A 19,056-nucleotide genomic window follows, 5' to 3' on the forward strand; every position below is an offset into this window, starting at 1 on the left:
CGGATGGCCTTTTCGTGAGGGGGACTTGGTCGTTTCTCTTTCCATGTCGAATGCCAGGCGCTAGTCGTCTTAAGCAGGCAGATGCACTGCTGTGCGTTTCTCATCCACAGTAATCTAACTTGCTCAACGTTTGTATGAAGTGATGAACATAAAAATGATTTTTTGAGGTTCATTTTCCCGTACGTGCTCACATAGTCAAATTTCCAGCATGACGGTATAAATATTTAATCATGCATCATATTGGTCCGTTTAGGGCGCAGTCGACGGAGAATTACCCAAATTCCCATTGGACTGACGTCGCCATCGTCCCTCCTATCGCCTTGTTGTCCTCCTCCTTCGGCGAGCATCGACGATGGACTTGATCGCTGCCATCCCACCCGTGCCTCGTCCTGCCCCAAGCTCTTCATTCGTCGGTCCATGCATGCAGCGCCACCCTTGGCCATCCCTCTAAACCCCCACCTTCTCCGGTTCGCTCCAGTGATCCCGTACCCTCTCCCCCAACCTAAGTTTCTTCCTCGCCAGAGTCAGCCTTTCCTCTAGCTTGGTCCAGGCTCGACGTCGTCGGCTTCGATTCCGACGAGGTGGGCGGTGGGTTCTCTCATCTTTCTGTTGGGCCGTGCCCAAGAGAAGGGAAGAGAAGAGATAAAGCTGGGTGAGCCCATAAGCACGAATCTTGAAACAATGGGCACGAGTCTTGAAACAATAATCAAATAGTATTGGAGTTGACCGAGCACTAATCTAAATCCCGGTTAGCTGAGAATTAGCAAAACCATAATTCTTAACAGCTTATATGTTAACAACCATTGTACTTCTAATACTAATCATACATCATATGATGGTTTTATACATAAGGCCTTGGCCCAGCTTTATAATATCAGATGATGGTTAGTTGTTCACCACACGTATTCTATATCCGATTAAGCTAGCTAGCACACATGGCCATGTGGGAGTTCAGCTCGATCGTGACCATGAGTATTTCCTATTTCCTATTGCAGTACGACCCTTTCTTGCTGGCTCTTTTCCTGTATATGAATCCCTTTGCTGCCAAGAGTCTCTCGTGTTTCACGATCAGTTATGTTTAAAATGAGTCAGTCAATCAATAAGGACTAAGGAGTCCTGGAAGGCACCACTTACATCTGAAGATTCATTTGAAGGCAAGTTGAGGACCCGCTTTTGTTCGCGTCTTGGTCGTCTGTGCAGCTGTGTGCTATTCCATCTGCAAATGTGTAAACGACGAGGCATATTCCGGTCTGAATGTGAAAGACATTCTGATGAGAACTTCCGGCCGGTCTGGCCGGTCTAGCCACTCCGGTGTGAATTTTCGTTCTTGAAGACACTTGACGGACTGGACTGTGTTGAGCAGATATTCTGGGATAATTCCTTGCAAGTTTCACATTGTGCTTGAGAGATTACATGGTAACTGCAAAAGAGTTTCAGATGTGGCTGTGCACGAAGTAGCAACCGAGGGCGATCGCAACATATGGCTTTCTCGTCAGTGATCACTGATCAGTATTTGGTCGGGCCAAATTGCGCGTTTGTGGCCACGACGCCAACACACGCGTCGATCAGCCTCTTGGATGTTTCTCCCACGATTTACACGGCAAGTGGCCTTTGGTTGTATCTTCAGCCTTCGACTTCGACATTTCCACTACACAAGGAATGAAAGCGGAAGGAGCAGGGGAATCTCACATTGTGACCACACATGATGGGAGAGAATGACTGAAGGTGAAGTTTACATCGGACGCGTGCTATATGGGGATATTCTCCGTTTGCGGTTCAGCCTTATGGAAAAAATTGTTGGTGACCTTTATGTTGATTGTGGTGCAAATGCATGCAATTTTCTTGAGGTGAAAATGCATGTGATTTTTCTCTAGTCAAGTTCATGCAAATGCATGTAAGGTTTCTTGAGGTGAAAATGCATGCGATTCTCTCTAGGGTGAACATGAAAAATCTGCTATAAGTCTAAAAAATTGTCTTGAATTTTTTAGAGATATTTTTAAAGAAACTATAATTCCCTGCAAGTCTCACATTGTGCTCGAGAGACTGACTAATGTGGCTGAGCACCGAAGTAGCTAGCAACCATGGGCGGCCGCAGCATCTGGCTTTCTCGTGAGTGATCAGTATTCGGTCGGGCCAAATTGCGCGCGTTTGTGGCCACGACGTCAACTGGCCTCTTGGATGTATCTCCCACGAGTTCCACGACAAGTGGCCTTTGGTTGTATCTTCAGCCTTCGACTTCGACATTTCCACTACACGAGGATCAAAAGCGGAAGGAGCATGGGAGTCGCAAACTGTGACCACGTATGACTGTCTGAAGGTAAAGTTTATGTCAGATGCGTGCTATATGGGAATATTCTCTGTTTGAGGTTCAGCCTATGGAAAAAGATTGTTGGTGATCTTTATGTTGATTGCGCGCGGTGCGAATGCATGTAGTTTCCTTGATGTAAAAATGCATGTGATTTCGCTCTAGTAAAGTTCATGCAAATGCATGTAGGCTTCTTGAGGTGAAAATGCATGTGATTTTTCTCTAGGGTGAAAAATCCGCTATAAGTCTAAAAAATTGTCTTGAATTTTTTTAGAGATCTTTTTAAAGAAACTATAGCTCTGGGGGTCGGCGATCTGGCAACCTGGGAGCCAAACCAGTTTTACACACACCGGTATGCATAATTTCATCTTGACCTGTGTTGATATTTGACTTGCTTCTCAATAAAAAAATTATTTGACTTGCTTTCCTAGAATGTAGCTGATGTTTGACTTGATCAATGAGTACCAAGAACAACCGTTGCCAAATCAGTGATCAATTTGATGACTGTCTCCATTGGTCAAAAGTTGAAAGCAGTATTGAAATTATAGTTTCCTTTTACTAAGACAGTGTTTTGCATGTATGAACAACTAAGAGCGTGCCAACTACTTTGTCAATCACATCAGCATGAGCCAAGTCATACCGAGTAAGGTTAGTCTCTTATTCCTTTTCTTTCCAGGAGGTCGGTCTCATTTAACCTCCAATAGTTACTGTCATTTGGTTTCTCTCGCGTCTTCTGAATGTAGACGAAGACGGCCACAAACACCTTGCAAAGTTCTGCGGGTTAAATGTCATATTTTCTGGGGTTTTACTGAAAACTGTCTTTGGCGCCTCAGCACGATGATTCCTTTATTTAAAAAATTTAAGAAATCATTTTTGTAAGTTTTAAAAAATCTGAAAATACACGGAGGATCTGCAACAACATAATACACCGAGTCTCTGCACTAACATAATGCCAAGAACTAGTCGAGAATGATGTCCACATTAGATGTCTCCATCGTAAATATCGTTTCCAGCATTGCAATGGCTTGTCAAATTAAACTGATGTTTCTCCCTAGTGATTTTCCTTTTCATAAACCATCCCAAAAATGATGTTATGTTGCAAAGCTGTCTATGAACTATGCAATAGACGTTGCCACATTCTTCATTTGGTTATTTTGTTAACTAAGGCAATGCTAAATAATATTTTGAGCAATATACGTTTTTTTGGAGTTTCATTATATTTCCCAGTAGATTGGTGTAAGAATATGTTTTGTAAATTTTCATCATCCCCGTATGACTTCTAAAGTTATCCCACGTATGGTGGAGACGGGTGCTGCGCGTACCAGTATATAAAATTTCATAAGTTGCTTCAAGAACCAGAACAGTGATCTACTGAATATAACTAGCACATTTGTGATAAATACTTATCACACACTAGCACTACCAAGTCATGCAATTGCAATTGTTTACAACTGGTACGGCAGCTCCAGAAGGACGTCGCAGACACAAACATCAGAAGATACAATGAAAAAACAGTACTGTACTAATTAACTAAGCACATGTGAAGCCTTCTGAATTCGGAAGCACTCCGTTTCTTCAGTTCCTTGATTCATTCTTCAGCAGATAGGCAGGGGCTCACCGTTCCACTCCTTGAGGCACTCAAGCAGGGCGTCGATGTGTTTCCCCTGGTTCATGGCCACAAACACCTTGTCCACCTCTTCACCAGGAGACCTCGTCTTCTCTCCGGTCAAGTACTCGGTTCCAAGCTCCTTGCGCACGAAGCGATAGAGCGGGTATGACCGGCATTCGGCGATGCGATTCTGCTGCGCAGCGGTGCCGTTCTCCACGGCACACCGGGCTGACTCGACCTCCCTTGGAAGCACCGCACGGAGCTCCTGCTCGAATGCAGCAAGCTTGGCGAACACCGACGTCTGCACATCCCGCTCGGCCTCACCGTTCGCCAAGGCGTGCTCCACAAGAACTGCACGCATCTTCTGCATCAGTGGGTAGTTAGCACTGCAAGGGTCGTCTGCGTAGGCGAACACCGCCTCGCGGTCGATCGTCAAGAGCAGGTCCTTCTCGCAGAAGCGTGCGTTGTGGAGGTGGCCATTGTCATTGGTGCTCAGTGTCTTCCTAGCCACCATCTTCACACAGTTCTTGACAGCATTCTTGACATTCTCCTCGAGGTGGCGGAGGTCGATAGCTTGGCACAGTGCGACCAAGAATGTCGATGACATGAGCTTCAAAATATCGATGGCCTCAGCGGTCTTCCTGGCGGAGATGAGACCGAGAGAGTTGACGTCTTGGTTGTGCTGCTCCGCGCTCTGCACATGGTTAGTCACAGGGTTGCCCAAGAATTGGAGCTCGGAGCAGTACGAGGCCATGGCAATCTCGGCACCCTTGAAGCCATAGTCCAAGCTCGGGTTGCGTCCACCGGAGAGATTGGAAGGCAAACCATTGTTGTAGAAGTCGTTCACCAGCTCGGAGAACTGGGCAAACATGAGCTTGCCGATCGCAGCAATGGCAAGCCTGGTGTTGTCCATGGACACACCGATGGGCGTGCCCTGGAAATTGCCACCATGGATGGCCTTGCCCCGGGAGACGTCGATGAGCGGGTTGTCGTTGACGGAGTTGATCTCGCGCTCGATGGACTTGGTGGCAGCACGGATAACCTCAATCTGAGGGCCCAGCCATTGCGGCGATGTTCGAAGGGCATACCTATCTTGCTTCGGCTTCATCAGTGGGTCGAGCTCGCCGAGCTTCTTCGCGAGCATCATGTAGGAGCTTCCTTCAAGGATGTGCTCCATGATAGCCGCGGCCTCAATCTGGCCAGGGTGGTGCTTCAACTTGTGCGTGAGGTGGTCGGTGTACTCTGGCTTGCCGTTCATGACCTCACAGAACACAGCCGACAGAACCTCAGCGAGGACGCCAAGGATGTTAGCCTCGAAGAGCACCATGGACGCCAGTCCGGAGCCCACCGCGGTGCCGTTGACCATGGCAAGGCCTTCCTTAGGCTGCAACTCAAAGAAACCGTGCTGGATGCCGGCGATTTTGAATGCCTCTGCAGCGTTAACCTTCGTGCCATCCGGAGCAGTCGCCACAGAATTTGGGCGGCCGGTCACAAGGCCCGCGATGTAAGATAGCGGGACCAGGTCACCGGATGCCGTGATGGTGCCCCGAAGCGGTAGGCACGGTGTCACGTTGGCGTTGAGAAGCGTGGCAATTGTCTCGAGGATCTCAAAGCGGATGCCAGAGTAGCCCTGGAGCAGGGTGTTGACGCGGACAAGCATGGCCGCCCTCGTCGTTGCAGCGGGCAGGACGTGGCCATCGCTGCCGGTGCCGAAGGCTCCTGCATTGAGAAACCTGATGAGCTCTCTTTGGAGAGCGCCGCCCTCCTTGGTCCTCCGGTGGGAGGTGGCGCCGAAGCCGGTGGTGACACCGTAGCTGTCGGTGCCGTTGGCCATGCTGTTCATGACCCAATCGCTGCTCTCCTTGACGCGTCCGCGGGCGGACTCGTCGAGCTCCACCCTGGTGTCGGCGCCAGCAGCCACCGCAGCAACCATGGCGATAGTCAGGCTGGCGCCTTCCATGGTCACCACAGGGCGGCGGTACTCCTCCACCATCCGCTTCACAGCATCCAAATGGCTTCCTGACAGTTCCTCCGCAGCTTTTCCCCAGTTCAGAGGGTCGGCGCGAGCCGGCTGTGCCACGCACAGGCCATCGCCGTTGGCGGCAACGTTCTCGCACTCCATGGAGATTTGCAAAGAACTACTAGAGCAAGTAAGCTAGCTAGACACTGCTTGGTGTGTGTGTGTATCTGGATTCTGAAAGTGTTGATCGTTGCAAAGAACTACTAGAGCAAGTAAGACTGAAGACGAGCTCGAGTTGCAGAGGAAGCAGGGTGAGGCTCTTCTTGGAGGGGAATGGAGGCAGGGCAGGGATTAAATAGGCAGAGCTGGGTAGGTGCGGGTGCGGGTTGGTATGGACCTGGAAGGCGAGGTTGACCACTGGATGTCTGGATTGGTCATTGGTGGGTGGAGCTCCAGTGGCCATGACGGAGGAGCGCGTTGGCATCTTCGTGGCAGGGGGGGGGGGGGGGTTGGTGCACGGGGAGGAAGAGGCGGAGGAGCGCTGAGGATGGCCTTTTCGTGAGGGGGACTGGTCGTTTCTATTTCCATGTCGAATGCCAGATGCACTGTTGTGCGTTTCTCATCCACAGTAATCACTTGCTCTTGCCAAGTTGGTATGAAGTGATGAACACAAAAATAATTTTTTGAGGTTCATATCCCCGTACGTGCTGACATGGTCGAATTTCCAGTATGACAGTATTAATCATGCATCATATTGATTCTAAGGGTCCGTTAGGGCGGTCCACTAGCGGCACCACTGTCCGTCCCATCGCCTTCTGCCCCCCCCCCCCCGGCCAACGGTTGGCGCATAGTAGGCAGAAACGGGAAATGGTAGGCCGTCCCTTGATCCGGATTCGTTGACCCGGAATCAGATTCGGGAACGAGGTGCGGTATGGTAGGTTCGATGACCGAAACGCGTCCCCGAACTGTCAATACTGTAACCGGATTCAGGACCCGTATGCTAGCTTCGCTCTTCGAAGAGCAATCTAATGTGCGATATCAACTTTAATTCACTGGAGGGTTGGAGGCTTACCTTGGTCGTGGTCCGCCGCAATGGATCTATGGAAGAAAACATGGTTTCCCTCCAATCATATCGTTCATCTGTCTTGATCCATCGCATCGTTCTGGGTTCGTTGTCCCACCTAGCGAATGGTCCGTTCTAGAGATGTATACCCTCGTCGTTCCCTATTTTTTTGGCAGCCACAATTCTCTTTCCACGTGCCCACTGTCCTGAAAACTTGGCAACTTGATGCATTGTCCTACCCCAACTCATCCTGTAAGCCTCACCTTCTCTGGCTCTGACCCTGCACACCTCCCCCGACCTAGCTTTCTTCCTCGCCATGCTTGGCTTCATCGCCTCCGACTTCCGTGAGGTGGGTGGTGGGTTCTCTCATGTCTCCATCTGTTTTTGTCGGGTCGTGCCCAAGAGAAGGAAAGGGAAGAGATAGCATAAGGGCATAGGCAATGGTGGCATATGCTCCTTCCCCAAGCCTGCCAAGTAGGTTTGGATAGCTGAGGCAATCTCTTGTACTATCAACATGCAACCCACATGCTGCCTCCATGTCATGTTTCTCTCTCTTTTTTCCTCACATTTGGCTAAAGATCCCGCTTCCTGCAGGCTACAACTTCAATTCTGAGGCTACTATTTTTCTAGCTTCAGGGCATCCGAACCTACGTGGACCTGCGGGGCGGTATGTTGAGGCATACCATCGGCCATGCCCTATGGATAAAGTTGGGTGGGCCCATAAGCATGAGTATTGAAACAATAATTGAATAATATTGGAGTTGACCAAGCACTAGTCTAAATCTCAGACTTAGCAAAACCATAATTCTTAACAGCTTATACGTTAACAATCATTGGACTGCTAGTCTGCTAGTAGCAATACTAATCATTCATCAGATGATGGTCACCACACCACTAATAGCAGTCAGACGCACTAGTGTCTGCTGCGTGGCACACCACCTATTGTTGAAGGCGCCCCCACCTTTTTATCGATCAAGGGAATTAATAGTAAGATGATACCTATTACATTTAGCCTCAATAATATTTCGAGCAAGTCTAGATATTAAAAATGCACACAGGTATGAAAGGAAAACAAAAGACCCTGCCGGAGGCGGCGTTACCTAACTGATACCAGAAACGCTGAATTTCAAGTTATGAACGTGCAAACCATGCATCTGTACAAAACTACAAGAAAACAAATGGTAAAACGAAAAGGAGCTTGGTTTGTCTAGCAGCAAGCGGGGTCCTGTTATCGAGGGTCGTTATCTGCTAGCTACTTCTCGACATTCTTTTGGGGGTGGGAAGAACCCCACGTATTCTATTTTTTATTAAGCTAGCACACATGGCCATGTGGAAGTTGAGCTCGATAGTGACCTTGAGTATTTCCTATTGCACAACGACGCTTCCCTGCTGGCTCTTTTCCTGTATATGATCTAATTTCTCTACCGGGAAGAATCTCTCGTGTTTCATGACCAGTCCTGTTTAAAATGAGTCAGTCTCTCAGTTAGTCAGTCAGTCAGTCACGAGTCCTGGCACCACTTATAGTCTTAGTCTTATAGTACCATAGTGGAAACTTCATTTCAAGACATGGAAAGTTGAGAGCCCGCTTTTATTCGCGTCTTGGTCGTCTGTGCTATTCCATCTGCAAATGTGTAAATGACGAGGCATATTCCGGTCTGAATGTTGAAGAAATTCTGATGCAAACTTCCGGCCTGTCCAGCCACTCTGGCATGTGAACTTTCGTTCTTAAAGACACTTGACTTGATGGACCTGACTGTGATGAGCAGATATTTTGGGATAACTTCTTAGAAGCTTTACATCGTGATTGAGAGATTGCACGGTAACTGCAAAAGAGTTTCAGATGTGGATGTTTTCAGATGCGGATGTGCACCGAAGTAGCAACCGAGGGTGAAACTGCAGCATCTAGCTTTCTCGTCAGTGACCAGTATTCATTCAGGCCAAATTGCGCGCGCACGCCGTCGGTCTTTGGCTGTATCTTCAGCCTTCGACTTCGACAGTTCCACCACGAAGAGGAACAAAAGCGGAAGGAGCAAGGAAATCCTCTGCTCTTGTGTCTGGTCGGTCACCCGGGTACACACTGACCACGCATACGACAGAGGCTGACTGAAGGTGAAGTTCACAACGGATGCGTGCATATATTGGAATATTCTCCGTTTGGGGTTCAGCCTATGGAAAAGGATTGTTGGCGACTTTTGTGTCGATTACGGTGCAAATGTATGTAGTTTTCTTAATGCATGTGATTTCTGTCGAGTCAAGTTCATGCAAAGGCATTTACAGAGTGATAACGTGTTAATGCCTGTTGTCTTCAATCTCCACATGCGCAGCCTTTTACATGTAGCTTCTTTCAAATGAGTGGCTGATTTAGATTAATTCGGATGCGATTTGAATCTGTGCTAGTTTTTCAAAATTAATACAGTTATATGTTTTACTTGCTATTCAACTAACTGAATATCTAGTTTTTTTTTTTAACTAACCGCTGCGCATGCCAATCAAGGACAAAAATATGAAAGCTAGTAACTCAAAAACATTCAGTTGTTGGCATAAATTAACTTGAACATGAAAAAAATATCGTGATTTCATTTGAGATTTTTGTAAAGAAAATATAGTGTTGAAGTAGGTTGTAGTTATGTTACTTATGTACTCTCATAGTCATATGTGTAAAAGTGTTCAGAAGAATCAACAAATAGAGAGAAGCCCCAGAACTCCTTACCCCCTTCATCCTGTACCTGAAACAGTGAAACTGTATGTGAAAAAATATTGAGTGAATCGAGCATAGTTTCCCTGAATTTCTTCATGGTATCAGAGCAGCCCGATTCTGGGGCATCTCACATGCATTCTTGAGCAAATTTGTACCAGAACTGCGGTGTTGTGTCGCAGCCGTCGCCCGTCACCGCTGTCACCCGTTGCTGTTGAATTTGTGGGAGAGTGGCTCATCCTTCCTACGGTGAGATCTGTAATGCTTGGCCTCTACCTCAGTCGCATGGTCCTCTTCCTAGTCATTGCCGACCTGAGGAGGACGTACTGCAGTTCTGTTACTGTTGCTGTCATCAAACTCACCTCTGTCATCGGTCCATTTCCACGGTTGCTGGGTGTACTGCATTTGTCCATCAGTATTAAGAGGTACTAGGACTGATTGTTTCTCCGCGCAATTGGATTAGTGCTGTCGAGGATCATGGCAAGCCATCATGCTGCTACGTTTTGCCTTGTGACTGAATTTTTAAGAACAAATTCCCTTGTGCTGCCTGTGTGCATTCAAGAACAGCTCACACTAGTACCATCCAATTGCCACCAAATTTAGTACTTGACAAGTCCTGTGAGGCAGCCTTTACAAGTCGCACTAGTGCTTTTTTTTTGTTTCAGTTCTACATCTCTAAGGAAATAATGCCTAGTTTTGCAAAATTAACAAGACGATTTGCATCCTTTTAATTTTTCTTTGCTTATATGCCATCACATACTTGTTCTTACAAAACTTACAAGACATTTTCTTTGGCCATGTTACTTTGATGTCCCAAATCTTCACTGTTTAATTGCAACAAGTAGGTTGGCAGAAGATAAGTAGGCCGAACTGTGTTGCATCCTGTGAGAATACTTAGCGCATGATATATGGATGAGGATTGTCCAAAAGGTATGCAACCCTAATGATTTCCACACATTAGATGTCTCCATTTTAAATCTCGTTTCCAACATTGCAACGGCTTGTCAAATTAAACTGATGTTTCTCCCTAAGGAGCTTTCACTTGTAATATTGTGGTTTTCCTTTTTTTTTAAACCATCACAGAATGATGTTATGTTGCAAAGTTGTCTATGAACTATACAATAGATGTTACCACATATATTTATTTTGTTATTTTGTTCAATGAGGCAATGCTAAAAATATTGAACAATTATACTGGTTTTTTGGGAGTTTCATTATATTTCCCAGTAGTTTGGTGTAAGAATATGTTTTGGTAATTTGCATTATTCCTATATGAATTCTAAACTTCTCCACCTTAGTGGAGACGAATTGGTAAGCAACATTAGAAGTGAATTGGAAGATTCAGAGTCGATGGAATTACAACTCTGCAGATACAACTGACAGCAGCCAGCACAACATTTACAATAGCACTACCAAGTCATGCAATTGAATTGTTCGCAGACATCAACATCAGAAGATAATACAACGAAAAAAATACTATAATTATTAACTAAGCACATGTGGAGCCTTCTGAATTCTAGAGCACTCTATTCTTTAGTTCCTTGATTCATTCTTCAGCAAAGTGGCAGGGGCTCACCGTTCCACTCTTTGAGGCACTCAAGCAGAGCGTCGATGTGCTTCCCTTGGTTCATGGCCACAAACACCTTGTCCACCTCTTCACCAGGAGACCTCGTCTTCTCTCCGGTCAAGTACTCGGTTCCGAGCTCCTTGCGCACAAAGCGATAGAGCGGGTATGACCGGCATTCAGTGATGCGGTTTTGCTGCACGGCTGTGCCATTCTCCACGGCGCACCGGGCTGACTCTACCTCCCTTGGAAGCACCGCACGGAGCTCCTGCTCGAATGCAGCGAGCTTGGCAAACACTGATGTTTGCACATCCCGCTCAGCCTCACCGTTGGCCAAGGCGTGCTCCACGAGAACTGCACGCATCTTCTGCATTAATGGGTAGTTAGCGCTGCAAGGGTCGTCTGCGTAGGCAAACACCGCCTCACGGTCGATAGTCAGGAGCAGGTCCTTCTCGCAGAAACGTGCGCTGTGGAGATGCCCATTGTCATTGGTGCTGAGGGTCTTCCTAGCGGCCATCTTCACACAGTTCTTGACGGCATACTTGACATTCTCCTCGAGGTGGCGGAGGTCAATAGCTTGGCACAATGCGACCAAGAATGTCGATGACATGAGCTTCAAAATATCGATGGCCTCAGCGGTCTTCCTGGCAGAGATGAGACCCAGAGAGTTGACGTCTTGGTTGTGCTGCTCCGCGCTCTGCACATGGTTAGTCACAGGGTTGCCCAAGAACTGGAGCTCCGAGCAGTACGAGGCCATGGCAATCTCAGCACCCTTGAAGCCATAGTCCAAGCTCGGGTTGCGCCCACCAGAGAGATTGGAAGGCAAACCATTGTTGTAGAAGTCGTTCACTAGCTCGGAGAACTGGGCAAACATGAGTTTGCCAATCGCAGCAATGGCAAGTCTGGTGTTGTCCATGGACAACCGATGGGCGTGCCCTGGAAGTTGCCACCATGGATGGCCTTGCCCCGGGAGACGTCGATGAGTGGGTTGTCATTGACGGAGTTGATCTCGCGCTCAATGGACTTGGTGGCAGCACGGATAACCTCGATCTGAGGGCCAAGCCATTGTGGCGATGTCCGGAGGGCATACCTATCTTGCTTCGGCTTCATCAACGGGTCGAGCTCGCCAAGCTTCTTCGCGAGCATCATGTAGGAGCTGCCTTCAAGAATATGCTCCATGATAGCGGCAGCCTCGATCTGACCAGGGTGGTGCTTTAGCTTGTGGGTGAGGTGGTCGGTGTACTCGGGCTTGCCATTCATGACCTCGCAGAACACAGCCGAGAGAACCTCAGCAAGGACGCCAAGAATGTTAGCCTCGAAGAGCACCATGGATGCAAGTCCGGAGCCCACCGCGGTGCCGTTGACCATGGCGAGGCCTTCCTTGGGCTGCAGCTCAAAGAAACCGTGCTGGATGCCGGCAATTCTGAATGCCTCTGCTGCGTTAACCTTGGTGCCATCCGAAGCGGTCGCAACGGAGTTTGGGCGACCGGTCACAAGGCCTGCGATGTATGATAGCGGGACGAGGTCACCGGAAGCCGTGATCGTGCCGCGGAGCGGCAAGCAGGGTGTCACGTTGGCGTTGAGAAGCGTGGCAATCGTCTCTAGGATCTCGAAGCGGATGCCAGAGTAGCCTTGGAGCAGGGTGTTGACGCGGACGAGCATGGCCGCCCTCGTGGTCGTGGCGGGCAGGACGTGGCCATCGCTGCCAGTGCCAAAGGCTCCGGCATTAAGAAATCTGATGAGCTCTCTTTGGAGAGCACCGCCCTCTTTGGTCCTCCGGTGGGAGGTGGCGCCGAAGCCGGTGGTGACACCGTAGCTGTCGGTGCCATTGGCCATGCTGTTCATGACCCAGTCGCTGCTCTCCTTGACGCGTCCGCGGGCGGACTCGTCGAGCTCCACCCTGGTGTCGGCGCCGGCAGCCACCGCAGCGACCATGGCGATAGTCAGGCTGGCGCCTTCCATGGTGACCACAGGGCGGCGGTACTCCTCCACCATCCGCTTCACAGCATCCAAATGGCTTCCCGACAGTTCCTCGGCAGCTTTTCCCCAGTTCAGAGGGTCGGCACGAGCCGGCTGCGCCACGCACAGGCCATCGCCATTGGCGGCAACGTTCTCGCACTCCATGGAGATTTGCAAAGAACTACTAGAGCAAGTAAGCTAGCTAGACACTGCTTGGTGTGTGTGTATCTGGATTCTGAAAGTGTTGATCGTTGCAAAGAACTACTAGAGCAAGTAAGACTACTGAAGAGGAGCTCGAATTGCAGAGGTAGGTGCGGCTCTTCTTGGAGCAGAATGGAGGCAGGACAGGGATTAAATAGGCAACGCGGCTGAGCAGGGTAGGTGCGGGTGCGGGTTGGTGTGGACCTGGAAGGCGAGGTTGACCGCTGGATGTAAAAGTGGGTGGAGCTCCGGTGGCCATGAGCCATGACTGCGTACGGACCGGGTGGTGTCTACGTAGAGGAGCGCGTTTGCGTCTTCGTGGGAGGGGGTTGGTGCGCGGGGAGGAAGATGCGAGGCGCTCGTCGTCTTAAGCAGGCATTTGCATTGCTGTGAGTTTCTCATCCACAGTAATCTAAATTTTTAATTTGCTCTGTGGACTTGTGAGCTTCATTTTCCCGTATGTGCTCACATGGTCAAGTTTCTGGAATGACAGTATTAATCACGCACCGTTTTTAGTGGAAGCTTCATTTCAAGACGTGGAAAGTTTTGAGCCCGCCTTTGTTCGCGTCTTGGTCGTCTGCTATTCCATCTGCAAATGAGTAAATGAAGAGGCATGTTCTGGTCTGAATGATACAGCCATTCTGATGCAAACCTCCGGCTGGTCCAGCCACTTCTCCGGTATGAAGTTTGGTTGCCAGTGCACACTTGACTTGACGGTGTTGAGCATATCTGGGACAATTTCTTACAAGTTTTACATGGTGCTCGAGAGATTGCATGGTAACTGCAAAAGAGTTTCACATGTGGCTGCAGGCAACGGAGGGCGAAACTGCAGCATCTGGCCTTCTCGTCAGTTGCATCTCGCACAAGCTCCACGGCAAGAGGCTTTTGGTTGTATCTTCAGCCTTCGACTTCAACAGTTTCGCCACACGGGGAACGAAAGCGGAAGGAGCAGGGGACTTCTACTGGTTCTCAGTCATCAAGCCTTGCTAATGGAGAAGACTCTGCAGAGAAGAAGGAGAGCTGAGGCTTCGGCCTCAACGTCAAGCTTTTGGATGTTTTGCTAGCAATTTTGAGTCTGGGCGTTTAGCCATTGACAAGAGTCCAAGAGTTGAGGTCATAGATTACTTTTAGAACAACTTTTGCTCAGAGGCGGACGAGGTGGAAAGCTTCTACAGACAGCTATGGCATATTCCTCCGGATCCTACCAAACCATCAGGTCAGAGACGTCCTTGTACAAAAAGGGGTGAACCTAGGGTTCGCGTCTCCCCCTTCAAGCCGCCGCCACCACTTCCTCCTGACCGTCCTGGCTTGTGTGTGCTCGGTGTTGAAGACTTGGAGCAGGAGGAGGTCCTGACCATGGCTGATCGAGGGAGAGGCCGTGGTCGTGGCAACAGCGACAGAGGTGATCGACAACAACAATTTCAGCCAGATTTCAACTAGATGCAAGGTTTTCCTTATCCACCTCAAGCTCCTTACAATTTCATGCCTGGTGCTATGCCTCCACCTTGGTTTGGAGGTCCCTTTCCTCCTTACCCTAAACAACCTTTCGGTATGCAACCAAACCAATGGGTGAACCCGCAGCAGAATGGTGGTCAAGGACAACAAACAACTGGAGATTATGGGGGCAGAAACAAGAATTAGCAGGGGAGGTTCCAGCAGAAGAAGAAGGGGCCAGCTCAGATGGAATCGTCTGGTTCAAGCTCTCTGAATTATGCAGATACCATCTGTGAAGGATGTGGGGAGCCAGGACATCTGAAGGCTGCCTGCTCCAAGGGGGCTTGCTGCTTCATCTGCAAGACAAGCAATCATGCAGTGGATGACTGTCCAGTGCTCAAAAGGCCTCACAAGATTGCTAGATACATAGGGAGCTCTGCAAATGGTCTGGGTTTCTATCATATTGAAGCCCCTGAAGTGAGTGTTAATCTCATTAGCTCTACAAGAAACTGTGGTGTGGTGACTATTGAGGATGAAGAGATTAGTAGAGAGGATATGGCTAGGGAATTCTCCAATATCTACAAGACAAACTGGCCCTGGCAGATTAGGGAGCTTGGGGACTGGTCCTACTTAGTGAAATTTTCCCCACATATCCCTGTGGAGCAAATGATTGGATATCCAAGATTTGGCTTAGCAAAAGAGGGGGTGTCTCAGTTACTAAATGGTTTGATGATCCAGAGCCTGTGGAACCTTGGCAGAAACTTGGATTCAGATAAGGGGACTGCTACCTCCATGGTGTGAATGGAACATCATTGACCAAGCTGTTTCAGTGTGTGGCCTGCTGAAAAAAGTAGACTGGCAAAGTATCTTCAAGAACAGTGCTGAGGTGGTTAGGGTGGAAATACTCTGCAGAGATCCCAATAGAATTCCTGCTGGCAGATTGTTTAAATTTCCATGGGAAGCTCTTCCAGCTGCAGTTCACTGCTGAGACACCAATTGCAACTAGGGTTCAGAGAGAAGTGCTCACTGTGCAGGATAGTGGCAATGCAGGAGGAGGGCTTGGAAATGGAACAAATGGCATGGATACTGGGGAGATCTGAAGCAAATAGAAATACCACTAACTCTCAGTCTATTGGTGGTTCAAATCAACAGGTAGAAATTAGAAATGCTTCTCATGGGAGACAAGTAACTTTACTGACTGCTGACACATCTGAAGAAGGAGTGCTCCCTGGAAGTGAAGTGTACAAGCTACTGATGGAGAAGGGTGCCATAGGTACTGATGGACAGTTCATATGGGATGACTATAGTAATGCTGATGAAGGTGTGAAGTCTGAAGTTACAAGCTTCTGGAATGAAGATGGTTTGTCTTTTGCTGAGAGGATGGAAGAAGATGCTGCAGAACAACTCCACTTGCCAGAGGACATCATGCTAGCTTTTGATGACGTGCTAAAGAACAGAGAAGCTCAAGGAGCTGGGAAGAAACAGAAAATGGCTTGGGGCCCTGTGCAACCTATCAGACAGAGTGACATAATTGACAGGTCCAAGAATGTGATGGATAAAGCTATGGAATTGAAGGAAAAGAAGAACACTCTAGGAGCTGCTGCAAAGATGACAGGTATGATCAAATCTAACCCTTTTCATGTTCTGCAAGTAGAGGAGTTGAGTGATATGGCTAGGAAAATAGGTGTTCATGTAGATACTAATGATGTAGATGGTACAGTAGACTCTGATAGTTTTGATAATGCTAATATTCAGATGCTTCCTCCCATTAAGCCTCTGGATAATCTTTTAGATGTAGGGCAATGTGAGATGGTAGGTGTGCTGTCAGATACAACTGACTGTCCAAAAACTCCTGATCAGTATAATACAGATCATGAGTTTGATGATAGGGGTGAGAATGTGTGGGTGTATGTGACTAGGAAAAAACGGGGCAAGCACCCCAGGAAAATCTTTAGATGAAGTGTGGCTTTTGGAATGGTAGAGGGATTCAAGCCCTGGGTAGGCAGAGATATATTGATGAAAACCTTATTCCTCTGCAACTAGACTATATTGGTTTCCAAGAAACAAAAAAAACAGCTTTTCAATAATTCCTTTTTGAAGTGTGTGTTAGGAAATAGGAACTTTGCTTGGAATCATCTCCCTGCAGTTGGATTTGCAGGAGGGATTTTAGTTGGTATAAATCTTGACCTCTTTGATGTTGTTGCTTGGGATATTAGAAACTTTTCTATTAGTGTTGTTGCTAGGAATAAGATTTCTGATGTTACTGTTAGAATTACAACTGTTTATGGTTCTCCTTATGATGATAAGAAGGATGATTTTATTTCTGAACTACATGAGCTATTCCTCCATTGTGAAGGACCTGCCATTATTGGTGGTGATTTTTTAATCTTGTTAGATCTCATTTAGATAAAAGTAATGGTAACATTGATCATAGATGGGCTGATAAGTTTAATGCTTGGGTAGATATTTGGGCCCTGGTAGAGATTGGGCTTACTGGTAGAGCCTTTACTTGGGCCAACAATCAAAAAAACTTGATCATGAGTAGAATTGATAGAATTTTTTGTACAACTGAGTTTGAAGAGTGTTTTCCTTTAGCTCATGCTAGAGCTTTACCTAGGGTAGGGAGTGATCACACCCACATTGTCTGGGAATCTGGTTGTGATCAAGTACCAAAGAAAAGTGGTTTTAAATTTGAAAAATGGTGGCTATCCAGGCCTGATTTTAAAGATCTAGTGATCAAAGCCTGGAGCCTAGGTAGGGGAAATAAATCTGCTATTGATAGTTGGTATGACAAATGTAAATACTTTAGGAGGTTAGCTAGAGGGTGGAGTGCTAATCTAGAGGCTGACATTAGGAAACATAAAAAAGAACTCATGGAGGAATATGATTCCTTGGCTGAAACTCACCCTCTAGATGAATCTAGTAGGAAAAGATTAGATGACATTCCCATTGAGCTCAATACTTATTGGGTCATTGAGGAAACTAAGGCTAGGCAGAGATCCAGGGATAGGAATATCCTTGAGGGAGATAGGAATACAACCTATTTCCATGCAGTAGCTAATCAAAGAAGAAGGAAGAAAAGAATTAATGTCTTAGAGGGTTTAGATGGTCCTGTAACTGACCAAAAAGGTATGCTTAAAATTGCGACTTCTATAAGGAATTGTTTAAAAAAAAAAGACCTGAGATTAGATTACTAGATGACTTCTTCTCCCTGGAAGAGAAAGTCACTACACAGGAAAACTTTGATCTAGAAAAGGAGTTCTCTGAAGAAGAGATTAAAAATGCAGTGTTTGGGTCCTACGCTTAAGGAGCTCCTGGTCCTGATGGACTATCCTTCCTTTTCTTCCAAACCTTTTGGGATATTATTAAGGGGGACCTGCTTGAGCTTTTTGATGATTGGCATCACAACAGATTAGATATATATAGGCTAAATTTTGCTGTGATTACCCTGATCCCCAAGGAGGATGATGCAAAGGAGATGAGGAAGTTTAGACCTATAAACTTGCTGAATTGTGTGTTTAAGATTTTTACCAAGGTTATTACCAACAGATTCTCTTTGTTGATTGACATATTTATTTCCCCACAACAATCTGCTTTCATTAAAGGAAGATTTATTTTGGAAAGTGTTGTCTCAGCTCATGAGATCATAATGAAGTACATAGGAAAAATATAAAGGTTTAGTTTTCAAAATAGACTATGAAAAAGCCTATGATAGGGTAAATCTAGATTTTCTTTATGAGATTCTGCACCTTAGAGGTTTGGGGAGAAAATTATCTCTATGATTAAACAAATAACCCAGGGGGGTTCTGTTGGGGTTAAGGTGAATGATATAGAGGGAGATTTCTTCCTTACTGGTAAAGGTTTAAGACAAGGGGATCCTTTTGCTCCCCTGCTCTTTAATTTTGTAGTGGATGTTTTCTCCAAAATGGTGAATAAAGGGGCGTCTTGCGGTATGATTACAGGACTATGTCCACACTTAGTCCGTGGTGGGGTGATTAGTCTGCAATATGCAGATGATACTGTGGTGACCCGGCATACCACTGCATGGTGTAGTATGCAAGTCTGACATAACACCAATGAAACACTGTTCCACTAGTATTACATCGCTCAGAGTGGTACAACAGAAACATATGCGGGTCCAAGGCATGTCTATAGAATTACAACACTGACTCATTACAAAAGATCCACACAGCCTCCTACTTTACAATGAGGTAAATCTGCAAATAAACTCCAGGAGAACGACTCGTAGTCTAATCTTAACACTAA

General features: G+C 47.1%; 1 protein-coding gene and 1 pseudogene across 1 annotated transcript; both read right to left on the reverse strand.

The window, feature by feature from the left end:
* Window positions 1-3,735: 3,735 nt before the first annotated feature.
* Window positions 3,736-6,179, reverse strand: LOC124661149 (phenylalanine ammonia-lyase). Its single transcript, XM_047199007.1, has one exon. It carries the CDS (start codon window positions 6,034-6,036, stop codon window positions 3,901-3,903), a length of 2,136 nt encoding a protein of 711 aa, XP_047054963.1. The 5' UTR covers window positions 6,037-6,179; the 3' UTR covers window positions 3,736-3,900.
* A 4,952-nt stretch (window positions 6,180-11,131) lies between these two features.
* On the reverse strand, window positions 11,132-13,447 carry LOC124666115 (annotated as a pseudogene).
* Window positions 13,448-19,056: the final 5,609 nt, after the last annotated feature.

The sequence above is a fragment of the Lolium rigidum genome, chromosome 6 (assembly GCF_022539505.1).
Source record: "Lolium rigidum isolate FL_2022 chromosome 6, APGP_CSIRO_Lrig_0.1, whole genome shotgun sequence".
Lineage (NCBI taxonomy): Eukaryota > Viridiplantae > Streptophyta > Magnoliopsida > Poales > Poaceae > Lolium > Lolium rigidum.

Bases quoted from the DNA above. Each gene is read 5' to 3' on its own strand.
- LOC124661149 (XM_047199007.1), bottom strand. From the start codon at position 6,036: ATGGAGTGCGAGAACGTTGCCGCCAACGGCGATGGCCTGTGCGTGGCA.